At 35.3% G+C, this 19,989-nt stretch overlaps 2 protein-coding genes across 2 annotated transcripts in view; both read left to right on the top strand.

Moving 5' to 3' along the window:
• The window catches only part of LOC136815327 (uncharacterized), an 89,974-nt gene extending 79,505 nt beyond the window's left edge, over positions 1-10,469 (top strand). The window contains exons 40-44 of the mRNA XM_067071767.1: positions 3,835-4,079; positions 5,282-5,848; positions 6,751-6,952; positions 7,267-8,478; positions 9,132-10,469. Of these exons, the coding sequence (XP_066927868.1) occupies positions 3,835-4,079; positions 5,282-5,848; positions 6,751-6,952; positions 7,267-8,478; positions 9,132-10,435 (3,530 nt within the window). The 3' untranslated portion in view covers positions 10,436-10,469. The remainder of the gene's footprint in view (positions 1-3,834; positions 4,080-5,281; positions 5,849-6,750; positions 6,953-7,266; positions 8,479-9,131) is intronic.
• A 4,733-nt stretch (positions 10,470-15,202) lies between these two features.
• LOC136815326 (green fluorescent protein-like) lies at positions 15,203-18,469 on the top strand. Its single transcript, XM_067071766.1, has 5 exons — positions 15,203-15,254; positions 15,706-15,959; positions 16,365-16,531; positions 17,217-17,338; positions 18,104-18,469. The coding sequence occupies exons 2-5, from the start codon at positions 15,742-15,744 to the stop codon at positions 18,305-18,307; spliced, it is 711 nt and encodes a 236-aa protein (XP_066927867.1). The 5' UTR covers positions 15,203-15,254; positions 15,706-15,741; the 3' UTR covers positions 18,308-18,469.
• The last annotated feature ends 1,520 nt before the right edge of the window (positions 18,470-19,989 follow it).

Genomic DNA, 19,989 nt, shown 5'->3' with positions numbered 1-19,989 from the left:
GTGTATTATCAAGGGTATATTATTAATGTCTAAAACACACTGAGAAGTAAGTATTAACGACAAACCAATAAAATTTACCATTAAAGATGCTACATTACTGATCTCTTGATCAAAAAATAGTCATCAAATACGACAGAGATAGAACAACAGAAGTTGAGATGTTATCATTCCAGCCGCGGTTTTTTATACTATGCTGTAATTTTGATGATCTCAAAAATGTTAAATATAAAAATGAAACATCTTTGGGAATAAAAAACTTGAAATAAATCAGTAGAAATGATTTCACTTATTTCCGCGAATTTAAAAGTGCCTTCGGCATAATTGACATACAGCCAGTGGCGTGGTGGCAGGGGGGCCAGGGGGCCAGGCCCCCCCAGCGGAGCCCTTTTGGGAAGGGGCGCCCAAAAATTAGGGGCGCCAAGAAGGATTTTTCAGGCGCCCATATCGAAAGATTGACAAATTTAAAAACAAAAAAGGCGCCCCTCATCACCTCAAAATTTTCTGGCTCGCTTCGCTCGCACACTCTCTTTTTTGTGTCCATAAATTTAGAGGGGCGCCAAAAACAAAAAAATCTTTAAATAGGGCGCCATGTTTGCCTTGGCCACCCCAGAGAAATTTTCCCACCACGCCACTGCATACAGCAAGTACGTTTATAAGTTTTCTTAGAATTTCTTTTGCTCGACCTCTCAAATGTTCTTCCCCTGTACAACAAGATAACTCGAAAAACATAATTTTTTGAGTTACGTAACTCGAAAACAAAATTAAAAAAATAAATAATTCGAGTTATATAACGACATAAAATAACTTTTACGAGTTAAGAAGTCCCCTTATGACGTCATAATTTGAGACTTGTGACGTCGCATTCGTCGTAACTCGGGTTTTTGTAACTCGGGTTTTCCGGGCCTCCAGAACAAAACTCATTCATAGTCATTTTCAGATATATGCTGTGATATTTATTAGAACCAGTATCAAAAAATTTATTTTTTCTTAAATCCAGTCTTTTACACACTGGAAATTTTAGAATAACTTTTTACCCCCTGGAAAAGTTCGTCCACCCCTGTATTGATATAAAATGGAATGGCCCATTACGATATTGCTGAAGGTTAACTGTGTATTAAATCTGTTTATAAGGAGAGTTAAAGCGGTTGATTTATTTCCTACCATTTGCTCACACAATATTTTTTAAACAAAAGGAAATAAAACAAATTTATCACCCCCCCCCCCCTCAGCGCGAGCATAACCTTTACGAATTTTGAGATATGACGTCATGAATATTCTTAGCTTTTTTGGACCTGAATATCTCTCTTCCCTAACAACAACTAAAAAGATTATAAACGGAACAAGAAACTTTAACATGGATGAAATAAAATTCCATATTAAAGGAGGAAATTTCACATTTATAAATTATCACTTAGTAATTACTTTTAGATTAATGTTCATAAACTCTTTTCGGATCCTCCCACTTTTCTTTCAGGTTTTAATAACCTGATACAGTAGCGTTAGACAAGTGGGGCGCAAAATTTGCGCAGGAGAGCAGATTTTTGTGAGACAGTAATTATCTTTTTACAGTATATTACGAATACGCTGTGATAACAGATATTCATAATTTTCTTACGGGCACGGTAAACCTCTGGAGGCCCTTGAAAATTAACCATCTGAGGAAAATAGTTTTCCTACGGAAAATTCTTCAACAAGAATCTTGTTGTGCGCCGGAAAGTCACTGATACAGCGTCCTATTCATAAACACGATCACGTAACTTTGTTGTTGTTCCTAGTCCTTTTAGACAAACGCGTCCTTACAATTTTAAGATAGTATATTCGTCAGATTGTTATGTTTTCACCCATCCCTTTACAATTTCAGTGTGTGGTGGGCAGAAAACAATCACAATCTCAGGTTAGGTTTTACCTGCTGCTCAGAGAAATAAAAATTATACGTGTAACAATACGTGTAATAACTTTGCAATCAAAATTATACTTTCTCTAATACCAACAAATAACAACTTGCCTTTCATTGCCTTCCATTGCTTTTTTTCTGTGTTGATATAAAAATTCCAAAATAATCGTACGACGTCAATGGAAATACTATCAACTAAAAGTGAAAGTAGATCAAATTTCTTGGAGCAATTATAAATTTTTCTCTTTCTCTCTCTAATATCTCTTTTTCTTCAAAAGTCATATTTTCTGCCCGGTTGTTGTCACTTTTACGCTATGTATCCAATTATGTTATTGATGCTTTTAAAAGTCTGAATTTCCAGTAATTAGATTTCGTGGTTTTTTACTGACTCTATTAAGTCTAAAAAGTGAAAAAATATTTCAATGCGCGTCACCTTAGGCCCCGTTAAGACAATTTACGGAGTCGAGTTTTTTTTCGTTTGAAAAAAGAAACTATGAAGTTGGGACTTGACTCGGATGTCTTTTGGATATTTCCCTCACTTTTTGTTCCATGAAAACAAAAAAAGAAACCATGGGACACGCACTTTTCTTGTGTTGGTGGGATGAAGCAAAAAAAACTTCTCGTGTCCCCAAGCCTTAAGGTTCGAATAATCTATTTTATACAATTCGGTTAACATGAAACTACTGAAATTACTACTGAAAAGTAGTGTACACGTTTTTTTTATAAGAACATCCAAAATTGTTGAAAACTTCGGATGTTCTTAACTTTTTGGGTTTCCAGCCTAAAAATGTTCTTAAAATGTTTTTATTATATATCTCCATTTTGTGAGTATTTTTACCCATTTCCTTTAAAAATCGGGTGTTTTCGAGTCCGCAAAGCTTTAAAATGCTCTTAACTTGTTCTTAGCATTTTGGCCACTGAAGCCTTATGTTCTTATTAAAAAAACGTGTAAAGCAAATTGTAGGTATCTTCTTTTCTGAGAATTGTACACTGGAGTCTCCAGAACTCGAACCTTTCACTATTTCTCTAAGTGGAACAGTGTTTATTATCCCTTTAGTCTCCGATAACTCGAACAAATTTCAATTCCCCGTGTGTGTTTCAGTTATGGAGACTCCGCTGGAATCATGCGCCCTCACTTGGTAGATCAAGCATTCTTGGAGTAACACTTACTTTAATCGCAGAAATTTTAGCGAGACTAATTTTAGCGCATATTAGCGAGCCAGGAAAATCTTGATTTTTTTTGGATTTATTTTAGCGAATCACGATTTCAAAAAATTTCGCGTGGATAAATTTTAGCGAATACTTGTGTTACATTATTGACTGGTACTAAAAATGTATCAAGGCAATATAACCAGAAATTTTGCGCGGATAAATTTTAGCGATCGGTCGATTCGGCATGTTTTAGCGAGATTTATTTTAGCGAAAATAGGGAAAACTCGCTAAAACGCTAAAATTAGTCTCGCTAAAATTTCTACGATTAAAGTAACATTTCAACAATAGTGAGATTAAGTATCGATAGATAAATCACGACGACGGACGAATTTTCTCTCTAGCCTTCATTCACGCCACGGCACTTTTTCACAGGCTGATCGGAAAGCAAGCTAGACTTGCCCCACAATGAAATCATAGCGAGTTTATGTATTCGAGATAAATCGAGGGGGACGGTATAAAACAAAGCTGACATCGCCGAAATCGCTGTCCACTTTGCTCGACGACGGTAAAAACACCAAAATACCGTCGTCTGTTTAGGTGAGCAAAGGCAATATAGAGCCGTACATCAACTATCGACTTTGTTTTGTATCGATTTAACTTACCGTCGCCCTCGATATCCTCCGATACATAAACTCGGTCATATTTGCTTCTAGAACGGTAAATCAAGCGGAAATTAGTCCTGCTAGAGAAAATATAACTCCTGTAAAGCTATTATTTTCCATTTTCAGGTTCAAGCAAGAGTGAGAAAGGTCCACGTCCCATGAGAGTCAAACAGATGGTGAAAGAACAAGAAAAACAGAAGAAGAAAAACCAGAAAAAGAAGCCGTTCAAATTCCCACATTGGGTCTTATATCCCACATGGGGGTTATGTCTTTTGACCATATTTGGATCAGCAGGCTTAATTACGTATTATGGATTTGTATTCGGGAACAACAAGTCTATCAATTGGTTGGCTTCGGTTGCCGTAGGAATTGTAAGTAAAAACTACAGGCGCTTTAAGTAGTGTAGCGGGCCAATATCGTCCCAGTTTATTTTGAAAATCTAGGCAAACTCGAGCCCATTCCCTTTGATTGGCTTTTTTACGATTCTGATAGCGTTCACGAAAGGATTGTAGCACGTTCATCACTAAAATTAAAAAAATGATGCAAGTGGCTTTGGGTACGAGATGGAAATCTAGGGTATTGTCTGGTGCCACTACCAGACATGGATACCCTGGAAACGAGGTATCGGTGCGATTATCAGCTATAACGATCTTCAGGATGAGTTTTGATCACTGGCCTTTATATATCCCTGGATCAAGCTATATCCGCCATTTTTTATCTAAGTTTTTTTTTGAATTTGTACCCGTAAAGAAGCCAATGCAGTGTTAAATATTAACGTCTAGCGGCGCTATATCATCAAACGTTTTCAAGGGAAAATAGATCTAGCGTTTTCGATGCATTTACACCGCTATTGAGTAGTGCCGCCATTCAAAAAACTCCGATCAAAGATTTTGCTTGGCCGGCATTGAGAAACTTGAACCAGGTTATAATAAAGGTCAGTGGTTTTGATCCCTTCCCAGTGCTGTTGTTCACATAACAAGTGGATATACCTTTTTCCTTTGGGCCAACCCATCCCATGTAAAGAGGTACTGGGCCTGTCTATTTCCTATACCTTAAGGGAAAAAATTTTGGCGAGAAGAAATTTTCGCGGAAGAAATTTTCGTGGAATTTAATTTCGCGAATTTGGGTGTAATTCGCGAAATTAAATTCCGCGAAACACACTAAAATTGTGAAATCGCGAAATTGAATTCTGCGAAATTTGTTTTTTCCTTCTTCTTTTATTTTGTTGTTTTTGACCAGGTATTACCAAAAAAGATGGACACGATTGATTTTTAAGCATTATAACGTGTATTTTTTATCAAATATAAACAACTCCGTGATGCTTCAAAGTTAATCTTAGTTGATAAATTTCTTCTCAATCGCGAAATTAAACTCCGTGAAACTTTTAAAATCGGCTCATTCGCGAAATTAAATTCCGCGAAAATTTCTTCTCGCGAAAAATTCTTTCCTTAAGGTAATAATATCTCTTATCATCTTAGCTTTTCTATATTCTACCCTCTAAATTCCCATTATCTAATCGGATCTTAAAAATACAATTTCGTTATAATTTTTTTCATCGTATTGTTATTAACAGATTCAAGATGTGATTTTGATGCAACCTCTCAAAGTCTTTGTTATGTCATTGGTGGTGGCCAAATTCTACAAAAAGCTTGAAAACAAAGAACAAGAAAATCTGAACAAAGATGCAAAGAAACTTGCCAAAGATCAGAAATGGTTACACCGACTCGAAAACGAATCTATACTTCAGAGAACTCGAACAGATTTCGTAAAACCACCTCCCAAATTGAAACTAAAGAAAATGCGTACAATACGTTTTAAAGAGCTGAAGATGAAATCTATTTTACGAGAATTGGTCTTGTATCTAGTCTATGCGCTTATTGTATCTATGATTGGTTACTTTGCTAGGGACACTTCCGCATTCCAGCTTACCCGTAATATTGATTATATGCTTACTTTGAAAGAAGCGCCGGAACGACCGAAGAAGGAAGTTGTATATACTTATAAATGTAATGAGACAATCATTGTGGAGAAAAAGAAATATTTTGGTAATTGTAGTGGATTGAATGAAACTGAAATTTCGAATAAAACTTTCACGGTGACAAATATGGAGGACTTCGAATCGAGAACGATCTTTCCAAAGGTAAATGAAATCTGAAAATGTAATTCATGACGTAATGTTTTTTACGGAAAGACCCCGGTTTTTGCCAGTAGTGGCAAATTTTATACAACTTTTGTCTAGTTTAAACTTGCCACTACTGGCTAAAACCGGGGTATTTCCGTAGAAAACATTACGTCATGAATATCATGAATATTAGTGGAGAATATAAGTGCATTTGAATATCTTTCCAACGATACCAAAACTAAAACACTGCGCTCCTTTTTGACACATACTTTAGAGGCGTCAGCAGTTGGCTGTGGTTAAAATATGCTCTTGACCTGTAGTAGGGGTCATACTATAGTAAACTTTATCGGCTCTTAACACTTTAAGTTTTTCAATTTCATGCCCTGTTTCTATGGAAAGATCTCTCGTTTGACCCAGCTTCATTAATTCGCTGATGATAATTGTTAAAAGTGTTAAAAGTTATTCCGCCTTGAAGCATGTAATGAGGCTATCCCGTCTCAAAATTCTGCGCAACTCAGCAAAGAATGTGTGCAACTTTCCATCTCAGACGTAAAACCCATAGATATCTTATATAAAACACTAAATAAAGCTACTTTGTATCTCCCAAGCAACGGCAGGTGAAGCAAAATAATGCGCCATCTTTGCTAAAAGTAGGTCTCGGTTCGGCACCGACAATTTGTTCGACCAAGCAAAAAAACCTGAATGGCGCGAAGCGACAAAGCAAAAGATAGGCTTGATCAATCAAATTGCCGGCAGCGAACTATGGTCTACTTATCAAAGATTAATTTTCTTCAGCTAGAGACGGGGTAGCTCTATCTAGTGTTTTATATAAGATATCTGTAGTTAAAACTTGATTTGGCCGTTAAACTTTCAATTGCCGGACCAAACTATCATGAATTTTCAATCTTTGTCTCATTTAGGTGACACGTGATAAAGACATATGGGATTATTTGGAGCAAGTCCTCTTACCACAACTTTACCCACAGCGCTGGTATACATCATTAGATCCTAGACATCAAGGCGATTATGATGTATGGAATTTCCCTAGCAAATTATATACAAATGATTTGAATACCAAATTATTGACTGGTGCACGAATCAGACAGCTTCGATCCAAAAAGAGTAAGAATATAGCTTAGTTTGATATTGGCTGAAGGGAAACTGCTTGGGGTTTATTACTAAGCCTAGTCTGACGTCAATTCAACAGAAAAGTTAAGAAACCAGAACTTTCAAAACTTTTCTCTATTGAATTTGAAGGTACCTTTATATTTTGTGGCATTTGTCAGGGATTTTGATCTTCTTACCAAGACTTATTTTACGCCGTTTTTCCCTTTCAGACTAAAGTCTTACAAAAAAATAAGAAATCGTTTATTTAAAGTAGAAATTGCTTAGATCTTCTTCGTCTTCAAAACGATTATCTTTATTTTCATTTTAAGTGGATTGTCCAATCACCAAAGTGTTTCCAAAGAAAGCATCTTCATTTCAATGCCATAACGAGTACCGTTTCTTTGACCAAGAAGATCGTGATTTTCTTTTCACATGGGACCAACCTTACGACTATCCAACGAATACCAAACATATCCCACATCATAAACCATGGAGATATCACAAATGGGATGAACTTGATACGTACCCCATACCAGCTGAATATAATACCTACTCAGGTGGAGGTTACATCATTGAGTTATTCCCTAAAAATCAAACCAGAAACGAAGATAATAAAGCATTCTTAGATCAGTTAAAAGAGAAACGTTGGATTGACCAATACACTCGTGCCGTCATCGTCGAAATGGCGTTATTCCATCCAGCAACGACGTATTTTGATTCCGTCAATATCGTATTTGAGAAACCGGCGACGGGTGGTGTCGTTCTTTATCAAACAGTCATTACGTTCAAATTATACCGATATACGTCATCTTACACTTTCTTTGTGATTTTATCAGAAGTTTTATTCCTACTATACACCATACTATTCTGTATACGTGAAGCGCGGATCATATACAAACTACGTTGGAAATATTTCAAAGCTTTTTGGAATCTGATTGAATTCTCTAACCTTATTTTATCGTTGGTCACCGTTATTTTATACTTGTATCGTGATTACTATACACGTCAAACGCTTAAAGAAATCCCTGGAAAAGTACCTCAAAAATACGTCAACCTATACTTTGCATCACAACTTGACTTCTTATTAACGTATATCGTGGCTTTAATATGTTTCTGCGTTACTGTCAAATTTATTAAACTTCTACGTTTCAATAAACGTATATCAATGTTATCTTCAACGTTACGTCGCGCCGGATTCCCGTTACTTATGTTCGCTATTACGTTTGGTTTAGTGATCATTGCGTTTACGTTACTTGCACACTTAACCTTCGGTAACTATTTGGATGGTTATAAAACAATATCAAATTCATTTTCGTCAATTATCAGTTTACTACTTGGTAAATTCTCTTATCACCAATTTGATGAAGTGAATGAATACCTGGGTCCGGCGTTTTTCTTTGGATTTAATATTTTTGTGAATTTAATTGTGATGAATATGTATATCTCGATTTTGAATGATTCGATCACTGAAGTTCGTTTTGAAGTGGCTCAACAGAAGAATGAATATGAAATGATTGACTACACTTGGGATAAATTCAAAGGTGAGACTTAAAGCTTCTCCGCTAATTGTCGAATTGGTGGATTTTTTTATCATTCTTGACCACCCTGGATTTTCGACATCGTTTTACTGACCACCCTGGATTTTCCACTTCATTTATTGACCACCCTGGATTTTCCACTTCATTTATTGACCACCCTGGATTTTTACACTTGAAAAGCCAGAACCCCTGGGTTATTTTTATTTTCAAGATCACCCTGGACGTCACACTTCCTCAACATAGGGGGTACAGACTATTACTGGAATAGCCCAATGAACCTACAACCAATAGAATAGTGCTCAAAGGCAGTGTTCTAGTTTGATAAGCTAACCTTCAATCTCGGTCAAAATATATTGAGAGTTTTGGTTAATTCCTCGTTTTTAGTATTTTAAAATTCGAGCGAGGAAGTCGCTTTTGGCCTAATTGATAAATTTATTCGAATATTTCAATTTGGGAGGGGTTTATGGACTTCCAGGCTATATTCTGAGCCCTATTGGACCATTCTTGGACTTTTGAAACCTCAGATCCTAAGGTCTAGCGTTAAAACTCTACCCTTCCAACCTAATCTAGAGCGCTTCCATATTGCTCGTGGTTGTAAGATTTCCCTTTTTTTTCAAATATTATGACTTTGATTGTTTATTTCTCTCTGTTTTTAGGTTTGCTTGGTTTCAAAGGAAGTAATCGTTCAGAGGAGATCGAAAATGCTCTTGAAGGTGATTCGTCAGCAAGACGAGTCGAACCTCCTGAAAGAAGATTGATTCCAGACGACTTAGCCATGGACTCTGCTCGTTCTACTAAGAATTTATTACATGAAGGCCATGAAGTAGCCGAGACTTCATTCATGTCCAATAAAGATGAAAAGGAAAACTTGAATGAAGAAGAAGATGTGTTTGTTAATGAAAGATCTTCTTTAGTTGGGTCCGGATCACAGACATCGATACCTCGCCGTAAACGAAGTAGTGTTAAGATTTCTACCACAGAAGTTGTTGAGTTTGTTCCCAGTCCCGAAGTTCCTAAACGAGGAAGAAAAATCTCAAGTTACGATATACGAAATCGTAGACAGTCGGTTCGGCGAGAATCGCTCGTTTCTAGATCCGGTTCTAGACCCGGTTCTAAAACTCGGGATTCCTCTTCAATGATCGGTCCTAAACAATCCCGAGGTTCCCCTGTCGTTAAGTCACGAAAATCATCGGTCGTTTATACGGAAATTACGGACTTTGTACCCATGAGACGCCGTGCAGGAACGGGTACTATGCCAGACGCGAGTGTTATCGAGGAGCACTTGAACTGGCGAAAGGAAAACCGAAAGCTGACGAGAACCGAAAATAAAAGTCGTCGGAATTCGAGTAGCACCGATAATGATACTGATGAAGAAATTTTCGCCATGCATAAAGCACTTTTAAAACATAAACCGAAATCGCCGTGTCCTGGACCACAAAACGTCGTACCGCCGTTAGATTTGAACCAGGTTGAACCAAAACGAAGAGAAACTATAAGTTCGGTTGCGTCGAGTATTGATTCCGTTATTCCAACAGACCGAATCATCCAAAACCTTAAAGAACAAGAAGATCTTAAGCGTTCGGAAAAAGACAAAAATCATAAAAAGAAACGACGAAATCTCTTCACAAAACAATCCGTTTTATCGACTGTCGGTGAATTTTCCGAATCGCCGACAAAGAAATCGTACATGTCAATCAAGTCACATCTCACTTTATCTGATTTACATTTTCAAATAGACGACCTTAGCAACGATATGTCTGACAACGAAGCATCCAAAACGGCGGATCAATTCATATTGGCTATTGATAATATTTTCTCTATGAAAAAACTTCAACAAAATGGTAGCAATGAAACGACAGCGAACTTAACAGAAAAGACTGGACCGAGTACTAAGAAACGAAAGAAAAGCGGGAAGGGAAAACAAAAGAAAATGAAGAAGAAAGCTCCGCCAAAACTATAGTATATTCAACCAGCATTCATAACGTCAATGCGACATCAATATCTGCATGACCTAAACAACGTCGTTGCGTGAACATTAAAACATAGTTCGTATAAATAACCCTGGTCTGGAAAGTATAGTTTTAACTTTTTGTTTGCTTTTTCCTTTAATAATATGAAAAGTAAAAAAGCTTGTGAATTAAAATTGATGAGTAAGCAAACGATATCACTCTTATCTAAAAACAAAACCTTTAAATGTTTTTCCATCTAAGACTGATTTACGTCTCGATGAAGTATTTAAAAAGGATTTTCAGGCTAAAGATTCACCATAGTCACTATAAAAACACTGGTCTGGAAGGCTTTTGTCTCTTTTTATTGTTAAAAGATGGAGCTTACGTACCAAAATCCATTTATTTTGCAAACTTTTTGATCATGTGATAAGAAAATAGACCAATCCCAAGAGGAGATTTTGGTAACGTGATCAAAAAGTATGCAAATCGCAACTTGCCTTTTGTTTGTAACAAAAGAAAATTGAACAAAAAGCTAAAACAATACATTGCCGGACCGGGTTTTTTTATAATGACTATGGATTCACCGAAGTTCTTCTCAAGATTATTATGTGCTAATTTATGAAATTCATTTTTCCGTCTCAGACGAAAAAGTTTGTTTTGACCAATTTTTATGGCGAACCCGCACGTGGGACACAAATTTGTTCGAGTTAAGAAAATTTCGAGTTATGGAGTAAGGTTTATGAGACATTGTTAACCCGAAAAAACTCGTTCGAGTTAAAGAGACATTTGAATTGTAGAGTTCGTTCGTCTTAAAGAGACTATTGTATTTATATTCTCAGGCTTTTAAATCTACTTAAATCAATGTTTTATTTCTTTGATGCCGCTATAACTGCACCAACTGAATTCTATGTAAAGCAAGCTTCTTTACATAATATTGGATTCAATTTTGATTGAAATTTTAAGCCTTAACTTTATAATACCATTTGACTGTTTATCAAGCCTTAACTTCGTAATACCATAAGAGCCCTTCATATCCAAACACTTTATAAAACAACTATTTAACATCGTCAAGCAGTTTTAATACTCCTTAAACCCCTATATTTCGGACTCTTTTAGTGAACATTTCGTAAAACAGACTCTTTTTGCGAATAAGTTCAACTTATTTTCCGTGAAAAAAAAATTTGGCGGTAAAATTTCAACAGATAAGTAATAGTTATCGGACAGTTGCGAGTACAATATGAGAAATATTTTACGAGTTGCGAGATTTTTCAATATTTTCCGAGCCTTTAGGCGAGGAAAATATACGGAAAATCCGGAACGAGTGAGATATTTCCATATTGTACGAGCAAATGTACGATTAAATTGTGAATTAATTGTAAATAATAGATCTTAATTTATTTTGTTTAACAATATGCATAACATCGTACAATGCTTTCAATAAAATATTCAAAGATAATTTCTACAAATATATAACGTAAATAAATAATCGTATCTGAATAAATCTTTTGCATAATAATAAAGAGTTGACACAATATCTATGTTTCAAACTCAGAGTTTCATGGTGCTCAGGGACCAATCATCAGTGAAAATTAGATAATCACCCTCTACAATAATTCTTTTGCATCTACTTATTGCCATTTTACCGAGACTTAACGACACCCAAATCCGCGAATACTTCAAATTTCAATCCCCATAAAATTGTATCTAATTAAAGTTAGACTGGAGTCGTTTTAGGCTTCTACTCATCCTCTAGCGAAAAAAGTTTCTTATAGGAAGTATATCTATAGAGGTCTGCGATTCAGTCTAGAGTCGTTTATAATGCGTGTAATACAGTAGTATAGGCGTTATATGATAATACGATTATTGTTACGGGATTTAGTTTGTATTAACTAAAATTGTTCCCTCCATTACTTTTTGCTTTAATTCTACAATGTCTGTATTAGTCGCCTAGACTAAATTAAAGTAGGTTCGTGAAGTATTTTTAAATTATCCAGATCCAAACCAAACCATTTTTTAAGAGATGTTGATCTGACGAGAAAGACGAGGTCCACCGTAACCTCAATATAAATCAAAGCCAATTCATTGCACAGGTCAACTTTTTCCAGATATACACAGTAGGATATCCTAGAAATCTAATCCAGATTGATTCAGTCACTTGGTAAAATCTGATGGTAAGTTGTGACTGAAAAGTTTTTCAAAATTCCGTACATCATAAAAATCATTAAAGCGCCGATAACGCTATATTGCCGTCAGTATCTTGGCCTTGTAAAACCTGGCTTGGTTAACCAGGCTAACAGTAGGACTATCAATTTCCTTGTTCGCAGTTATGTAATCTTAAACTATCAAATCTTCTTGTGAAGAGCCTCAGCTAGGTATCTCCCCCATCTTGTGGGTGGATTAATCTTTTTATTTTGGGCCGTGCTCACCCATCATACACTTTTTTATAAAAACATGCAAATATTTTGAAGCCTTTGGATGGGCTTAACATGTTTTTATTTTCATAATTTGTGAGCATTTTTTTCCCATTTTTCTTTAAAAATCAGGTGTTTCGGAGTCCACAAAGCCTTAAAATGTTCTTAACTTGTTCTTATTTTGGTCATCGAAGCTTTATGTTCTCATATAGTTTGTTCTCATAAAAAAAACGTGTATTTTATCGTAATTTTCAGATAACCTTCCCTTGCGTGCTTCGTTCAAAAATTTTGATCATGAGTTTAATTTGTTGATTATCACCTCTGTTTTTCACTGTTGGAGATGGATTATGATTTCACTTTTTTGTCCTAAAAAAAAGCATGATTCAAGATTAATAGAATAAGTAATACAAGGTGAAAATGACGTAACCGAAGTATGAGGTCATAAGTACATAACTCTAGAAAGATTCGCTACCGAACTGTAATTCGAATGGAAGACTTTCATATGTTTTACATTTTGCTAAAAAGCTTTCCATTTCAGTCTTTTAAGATTTCGATGGGATTTCCTTGGTTTCCATATCTAATGCTGAACGTCCCTTGACTAAATTTTAAAAGAAAAATATCCAGCTGGCACACAACGTTGTTTCAACGTTTATCTAATGTTCATAACGTCCATGTAACGTTAGATGAACGTTGAAACAACGTTGTGTGCCAACCATTTTCTTGTCACTAAAATCACTCAGGGTGTCTTCGGGACTTTGAAAACCTTGAAAGATAGAATTCCTTGAAAGCCATGAAAAAGCATGCTTGTCACAGTATAATACTTGTCTAGTTTTAGCTTGGGTCCTCACTGAAGTTTTGGTATACGGGGATGCGCCGCTGGTCAGGGTACCTTTTTCAACCTCTATGAGTCACAGGTAGGGTCACACCAAAATAGAAAAATCAGTCCCTTGTAGGGTGCCTTTGTTGGAATTGATATTAAAGCTCCAAAAATTTTCTTGATCGCATCACTCGCAATCATTTTTTATGGATCAAATGCTGGTAATAGCCTATCACGCACCTCGTCAAGAACACTAGAGATATCGTACTATTTAAATCAATTTAAGTTCTGAAAAACCTTGAAAATATCCAAAAAATTGCTCAAAAACCTTGAAAAATCAGTAAATATTGCCAAAAAAAACTTGAAAATGGTGAAGAAAAAAAATCTGCCAGTTGGGGTAAAAGTAACGGACTGAAACACGATGGAGATTGATATTCCCACATTTTTTATGCCTGGAGATTTCAATTCTTTTGTTGTCATGTCCAGAAAATTCAGTGGGATAGAAAAAATAGCATAAAATTTTGCAGTGAGGATTGCTTTATTTGATTATTGGGGGATAATTTTCCACCGGGGGCGATATTTTGGCCAAATTTTCCGGTGAGGGGGGTGTAAAAGACTAACGTTTTTTACAGGCAGATTTCTTCACCCAAAAAAGGAGTAAAGAAATTTCTATGATTGAATTCATCAACAAATATAATTGTTATCATCGAATGGAGTATGAAATCCTGAGTAAAAAGATTTAATACAACACTAGTAGATTAATTGAGCGTTTAACCTCTGACTTTTCTAAGGGAGATTTGCATAATACAGACATTCGTGTTTGACCTTTATCAATATGTAAGCTTTACTTGACAAGTGTAAAAGAAGGGCGGCCTAAATAAATTATCTGTATTTTATCAAAGGGTGTTACAAATTTTATTTATTAGCACATTTTGAATGTTGAAAAAAATCGGTTTGTTTATCATTTTTAACCAATGCTTAAAATCTAACAAATCGTTGAAAAGATAATCTAGAGCACTATAGACTGGAGTCGTTTATAATGCTTGTAATACAGTGTAATCATAGTAGTATAGGCGTTATATTATAATACGATTATTGTTACGGGATTTAGTTTATATAAACTAAAATGTGTTCCCTCCATTACCATTACTTTTTGCTTTATTTCTACTATGTTTGGATTAGCCGTCTGGCTTGCTAGACTACAAGCACTGTAATTTTTGAGAAAAATTATTACTCGAGAATTAGTTCCCCAGATAGTTTTAATGGGTGGGTAAAAGTAGTTTATGACCCTGGAGTGACTTTTTCAAGATTTCTTATCAAGCCTGGATCTTTGAAAGGTCAACAAAAATATTCTTATAGAAAAATCTATGCGCCTTATTTATCGATAGGTCAATAAAGGTCAAATCTGGAAAATCTTTCCATTGAAAGGTTGATGTGGGTTTTGATAAACAACAGCTTATTGCGACAAAAATACATAACTCAACTGTGAAAGCATGGGCGATCATGACCCCAAGGCTTTTGGCCGAATGGTATAAAAGGGAGAAGATTTCAAGAACATCTTCAGTAAAGAAGTTCAGACGAGAAAAAGAAAACTCTATAAAGGTAAGACGGTATTAGAATTCAAGGAGATTGTCTTCTTGATGCTTAAACCTTGATTTATCACAATTATCGTATAACTTCGAATAAAAGCCCTTGGGCGTTTGTCAAATTATTTGAATTTCAGGAGGGGCGCTTATTCGAGGGGGGGGGGTTTAAAAGAAGGAGGGTGTTTATTCGACATAATACGGTAATATTGATTATTTTTATTGTGTGTTGTCAGTTTGAGTTATGGAGATGAGGCCTCAGGCTCATGAGGCGAAGGGGTTGTCGTATTTTCATAATTGTTACTTCTCGCTTTTGCTATTACTTTTCTTCTTTTTTAATTTTTTTGCATATTTTGTCTTAACTTTCCGTTCTCGTTTTTTTTAAAGGTATTTACTTCTTGCTTCTGCTATTACATTTCTTTTTTATTACATTTTTGTATAATGCGATACTTTCCATTCTCGTTTTTAAGGGATTCCATTTTCAGGAAAAAACTTTTACAACCAAAATGTCCACGGCATTGACAGAAGGAGCTAAACTCTTCCAAAAGGAAATTCCATACATTACCGAGCTAGAAGGAGATGTGGAAGGAATGAAGTTCACCATCAAAGGTGAAGGGACTGGAGATGGAACTACTGGATTGATCAAAGCCAAATATATTTGCACCACTGGTGATCTTCCCGTACCTTGGGCTACCATCTTGAGTAGCTTATCTTACGGTGTCTTGTAAGTATAGCAACAGATATATAGAGCCCGAGCAGCACTGAAAAGTGTGCCGTTATCGGTAGGAAATCCCATTGAGGTATTACAATAGAATTTCAGTGCGCGACCAATAAGAAGCTTCGTGAGTTTTCAAAATAATGGCAACAATATTTTTTGCGATATTCAATTTTTTTTGCTTGGAAGAGCTTAAAGTACGCCATCTAGACCTTAGGGCTTTACAGAAATCTGTGAGTATAGCTCCATGTAATTTGAGACTCCCTAATCAAAAGCACAATATTCGAGACGTTTTTAATCATTTTGGTCGAAGTATAGATTCGCCCGATCAAAATTCGCCAAATCTTTCTGTGAAAATCCATCTGTAATATGCCCTTTTCCTGTTGGATAAAACTGCTGATATTTTTCTCATAGCTGTTTCGCCAAATATCCACGTCACATTGCCGACTTTTTCAAGAGCACACAACCTGACGGTTATTCACAAGACAGAATCATTAGTTTTGATGACGATGGTCAATATGACGTCAAAGCAAAGATCACTTACGAAGATGGAACACTTTATAACAGAGTCGTGCTTAAAGGTTTGATTTCCATTTGTCTTAAAAATTATCTACCGTATTAGACGTATTCTCGTCATAGTGAAGTATAAAAAAATGCTTTTCTGCCTAAAAATTCTACATAATTCACCAAAATATCAATAATATGTGCTGATCTTCTGTGTAGAAACGATTTTCTGTCTCAAACAAAGGACCTTGCTTTGACCACTGGATAGTGGATAGTCTTAGTGAAGTATATAAAGATACTTTTCTGTCTCAAAATTCTATAGATAGTTAACGAAAATTTCAAGAATATGTGCTGGTTTGTTGTCTAAAATCCATTTTCCGTCTCAGAAGAAAAACCTTGTTTTAACCACTGTCGATTAGACACTTTTTACCTGCTGGCATACTTTTCTACCTCAAAGTTCTAGATAATTCACCAAAATTTCAATAGTATGTGCTGATCTTCTGTGTGAAAACCATTTTCTGTCTCAGAAGAAAAACCTTGCTTTGACCACTGGATTCTCGTCTTAGTGGAGTATATAAAGATACTTTTCTGTCTCAAAATTCTATAGATAGTTAACGAAAATTTCAAGAATATGTGCTGGTTTGTTGTCTAAAATCCATTTTCTGTCTCTGAAAAACCTTGCTTTAACCATTGTCAATTAGACACTTATTACCAGCTGTGATCCTTTTCTTAAAAACGATTCAAATTCATTTTACTGTAAAGGCACTGGATTCAAATCGAACGGCAACATTTTGGGGATGAGAGTTCTTTACCATTCACCACCGCACATCATCTACATCCTTCCTGATCGTAAAAATGGTGGCATGAAAATCGAATACAATAAGGTAAGGTCTTGCTCTTATCAATAATGTTTTTAATTATAGTTTTTAATACTTCTTACCCCCACTGCCCCCATAAGAGGTGAAAGACTTAATTTCGAAAATTTTGCTTCTTTTTGACTTTTTTACGACCTTTTGAGGTTTTTTTTCTAGTCAAAATTTTCAACTTTGGTAGAAATTACGAATTGACAAAACTTTTATACCCTGTCATACTTTTTTTTGGCGCACCCAGTAGAATACAAGACGATTTTTAGTGGAAGATCTTATTGTCACATTTTCAAATCAAGGCTCACCACCAGCCTAAGCCAGCTGCACATTTTTTATAAGAACAATATATATAAGAATATATGACTTTGATAGCCAAAATATCAAGAACAAGTTAAGAACATTTCTAAAAGCCTTAGAGGACTTTAAAACATCCGATTTCTTATGAAAATAGACAAGAATACTCAAAAACGGTGAATATAAGAACATTTTAATAAAATTTTAGATTAAAAACTCCAAATGTTGAGGACATCAGCCGATAACCGAATGTCGTTCATACCGGGTTCCTTAAGTGACGCAAAAAAATTTCCTTCCCATCCTCCACTCTGAGCTTCTATTCTTTGACACTTTCTTTGTATTGCTAAGTTTTGAAAGTTTTTGATGCATTTCCCGAAATATCGAAACTTTTGCCGCTGATGGGATTCCAACAGAAAACTTCAAAATTGTTTGATGTCCTTATTTTAAAAACGTATAAATAACCTTGTATCTTAATTATTTTTTACACAGGCTTTCGACGTTATGGGTGGAGGTCATCAAATGGCACGCCACGCCCAATTCAACAAACCATTAGGAGCCTGGGAAGAGGATTTCCCAATGTATCATCATCTTTCTGTTTGGACATCTTTCGGTAAAGATCCAGATGATGATGAAACTGACCATTTAACCATCGTTGAAGTCATCAAAGCTATCGATTTGGATACTTACCGTTAAGACTTTAAAAAATAATACCTGCCCGCGTGTCGAATTCTGAAGACTTTAAGAAAAATGAAATAGCAGGTCAAAAATTATTTCATATAAGAATTTTCCATAGATGTTAGGAATTAAAACTTGATATTTTGCACTTTTTCATGCTTAAAGATCAGATTATTTATATATTTGTTTATTTTTTCAAAACTTTTAAGGAATGGTAGTGAACTTAGTGGATCAGGAATAGTTTTTACTCATATGAATTATATTAATATCTAAATACTTAATTTTTCAAAATAGAAATTTATTGTACCGGTGACAAAATATTTACCTTTCTATATATTTACCTAAATTCCCTTTTACCGTTTTTCCTTTATAAGCAACCGCAACCGAAAATGCCCATTCACGCATTCATGCAAACCGCTGGAGGCCTTTAAAATCAAAAGATTTCAAGTCCATAGCGAGTAATGAATATTGAGTCGGAGGCAGAGTGACTAAAACAATTTTGAGCTTGCGTGTATGCGTGAATCTGGGCTATTTTGTGCGTGAATACGTGTTCCCGATTTTCCAATGTTTCTATTTTCTGAAAAGTCGGATTATTGCGTGAATGTTAGAAACAGTAAATTTGAGACATCTTTCTGATTCTAGTGTCAGAACGTAACTAAGTATCTTCTTAAAAGCATCTATCAAAGGTACGCCTTTATAACAACAAATAAAGGTATATTTACTCGTATATTTACACGCGACAGAAAATTTGCGTGATTGCGTGAATTTAGGGTCCGCTGGTTACTTCACAAAAAAACATTGAAAGCCGCTATTAAACCTTGAAAATTTTGCAGAAATTTCATACTAGACATACTTTAGTTTTGCTTTTCTTAAATGTTTTTCCAAAATATATGAAACCTAGAGGCGGTGCTTTACAATAAATTCGAAAATTCTTCCCTAATAAAAAATCATAATACTTCAAATCAAATAGTGTCGCTTCTACGAAAAGACGAAGAAACGCTCGTATTATTTTTCAAGTTTAATTCATACTCAGTGCTCTGCAGTTTGTAAAATTTCTTTCGATAATAATGTCTGAATTCTTTCACATGTACCCAATACACGAATACATTAACTATAGTATTGATGAAAATCAAATTATCCATAATGGCCAAAATTTCATCAGGAAATTGGATTTGAAAATTTGATACCAAGGTTGCCATAAAAAGTGTAGAAACTGTTACTAAGAAAATATTTGGTATAAAAACGAATATAGATGAAATGATTGTTAAACACTTGATTGTTTTGGATGCTTTCAAATGCCGTTGAAATGCAGCTTGTTGCTTGATGGTTGGGTTTTCTTTGCATTGCTTTTTGAGGGATTTAAAAATCTTGACGTTGAAGAATAATATCAGAGATATGGGAACAACACAGGAGAAAAGAAAATGGATTATACTGGCTGCTAAAACAGTTTCATTGGCTAAATCTTTCGTTATAACAAGACAAACTTTGATACTCTTATCGACCAGTTTACCTCGACCGGCATAAGGAGCAAAAATGAAAACTCCAATGGATACAGAAATTCCAAATATAACATTCACAACCCATTTTGATAATTTGTTAGCGAATGGTTTCGTAATTTTACGATACCGATCGTATGAAACTCCACAAAGAATCATAATTGAAGTAGTTGAAAAAGCTGTTGGCAGTAACCATATATCTTT

This window comes from Clytia hemisphaerica, unplaced genomic scaffold, assembly GCF_902728285.1.
Source record: "Clytia hemisphaerica strain Z4C2 unplaced genomic scaffold, Clytia hemisphaerica genome assembly, whole genome shotgun sequence".
NCBI lineage: Eukaryota > Metazoa > Cnidaria > Hydrozoa > Leptothecata > Clytiidae > Clytia > Clytia hemisphaerica.
Note: the sequence above shows the minus strand (reverse complement) of the source record. Positions and strands in the feature narration are given on the sequence as shown.

Excerpts from the sequence above, each read along its gene's own strand:
- LOC136815326 (XM_067071766.1), top strand. The coding sequence starts at position 15,742 with ATGTCCACGGCATTGACAGAAGGAGCTAAACTCTTCCAAAAGGAAATT. Across the intron at positions 15,960-16,364 it reads AGCTTATCTTACGGTGTCTT|CTGTTTCGCCAAATATCCAC; the intron begins GTAAGTATAGCA and ends TTTTTCTCATAG. Across the intron at positions 16,532-17,216 it reads TAACAGAGTCGTGCTTAAAG|GCACTGGATTCAAATCGAAC; the intron begins GTTTGATTTCCA and ends TTTACTGTAAAG.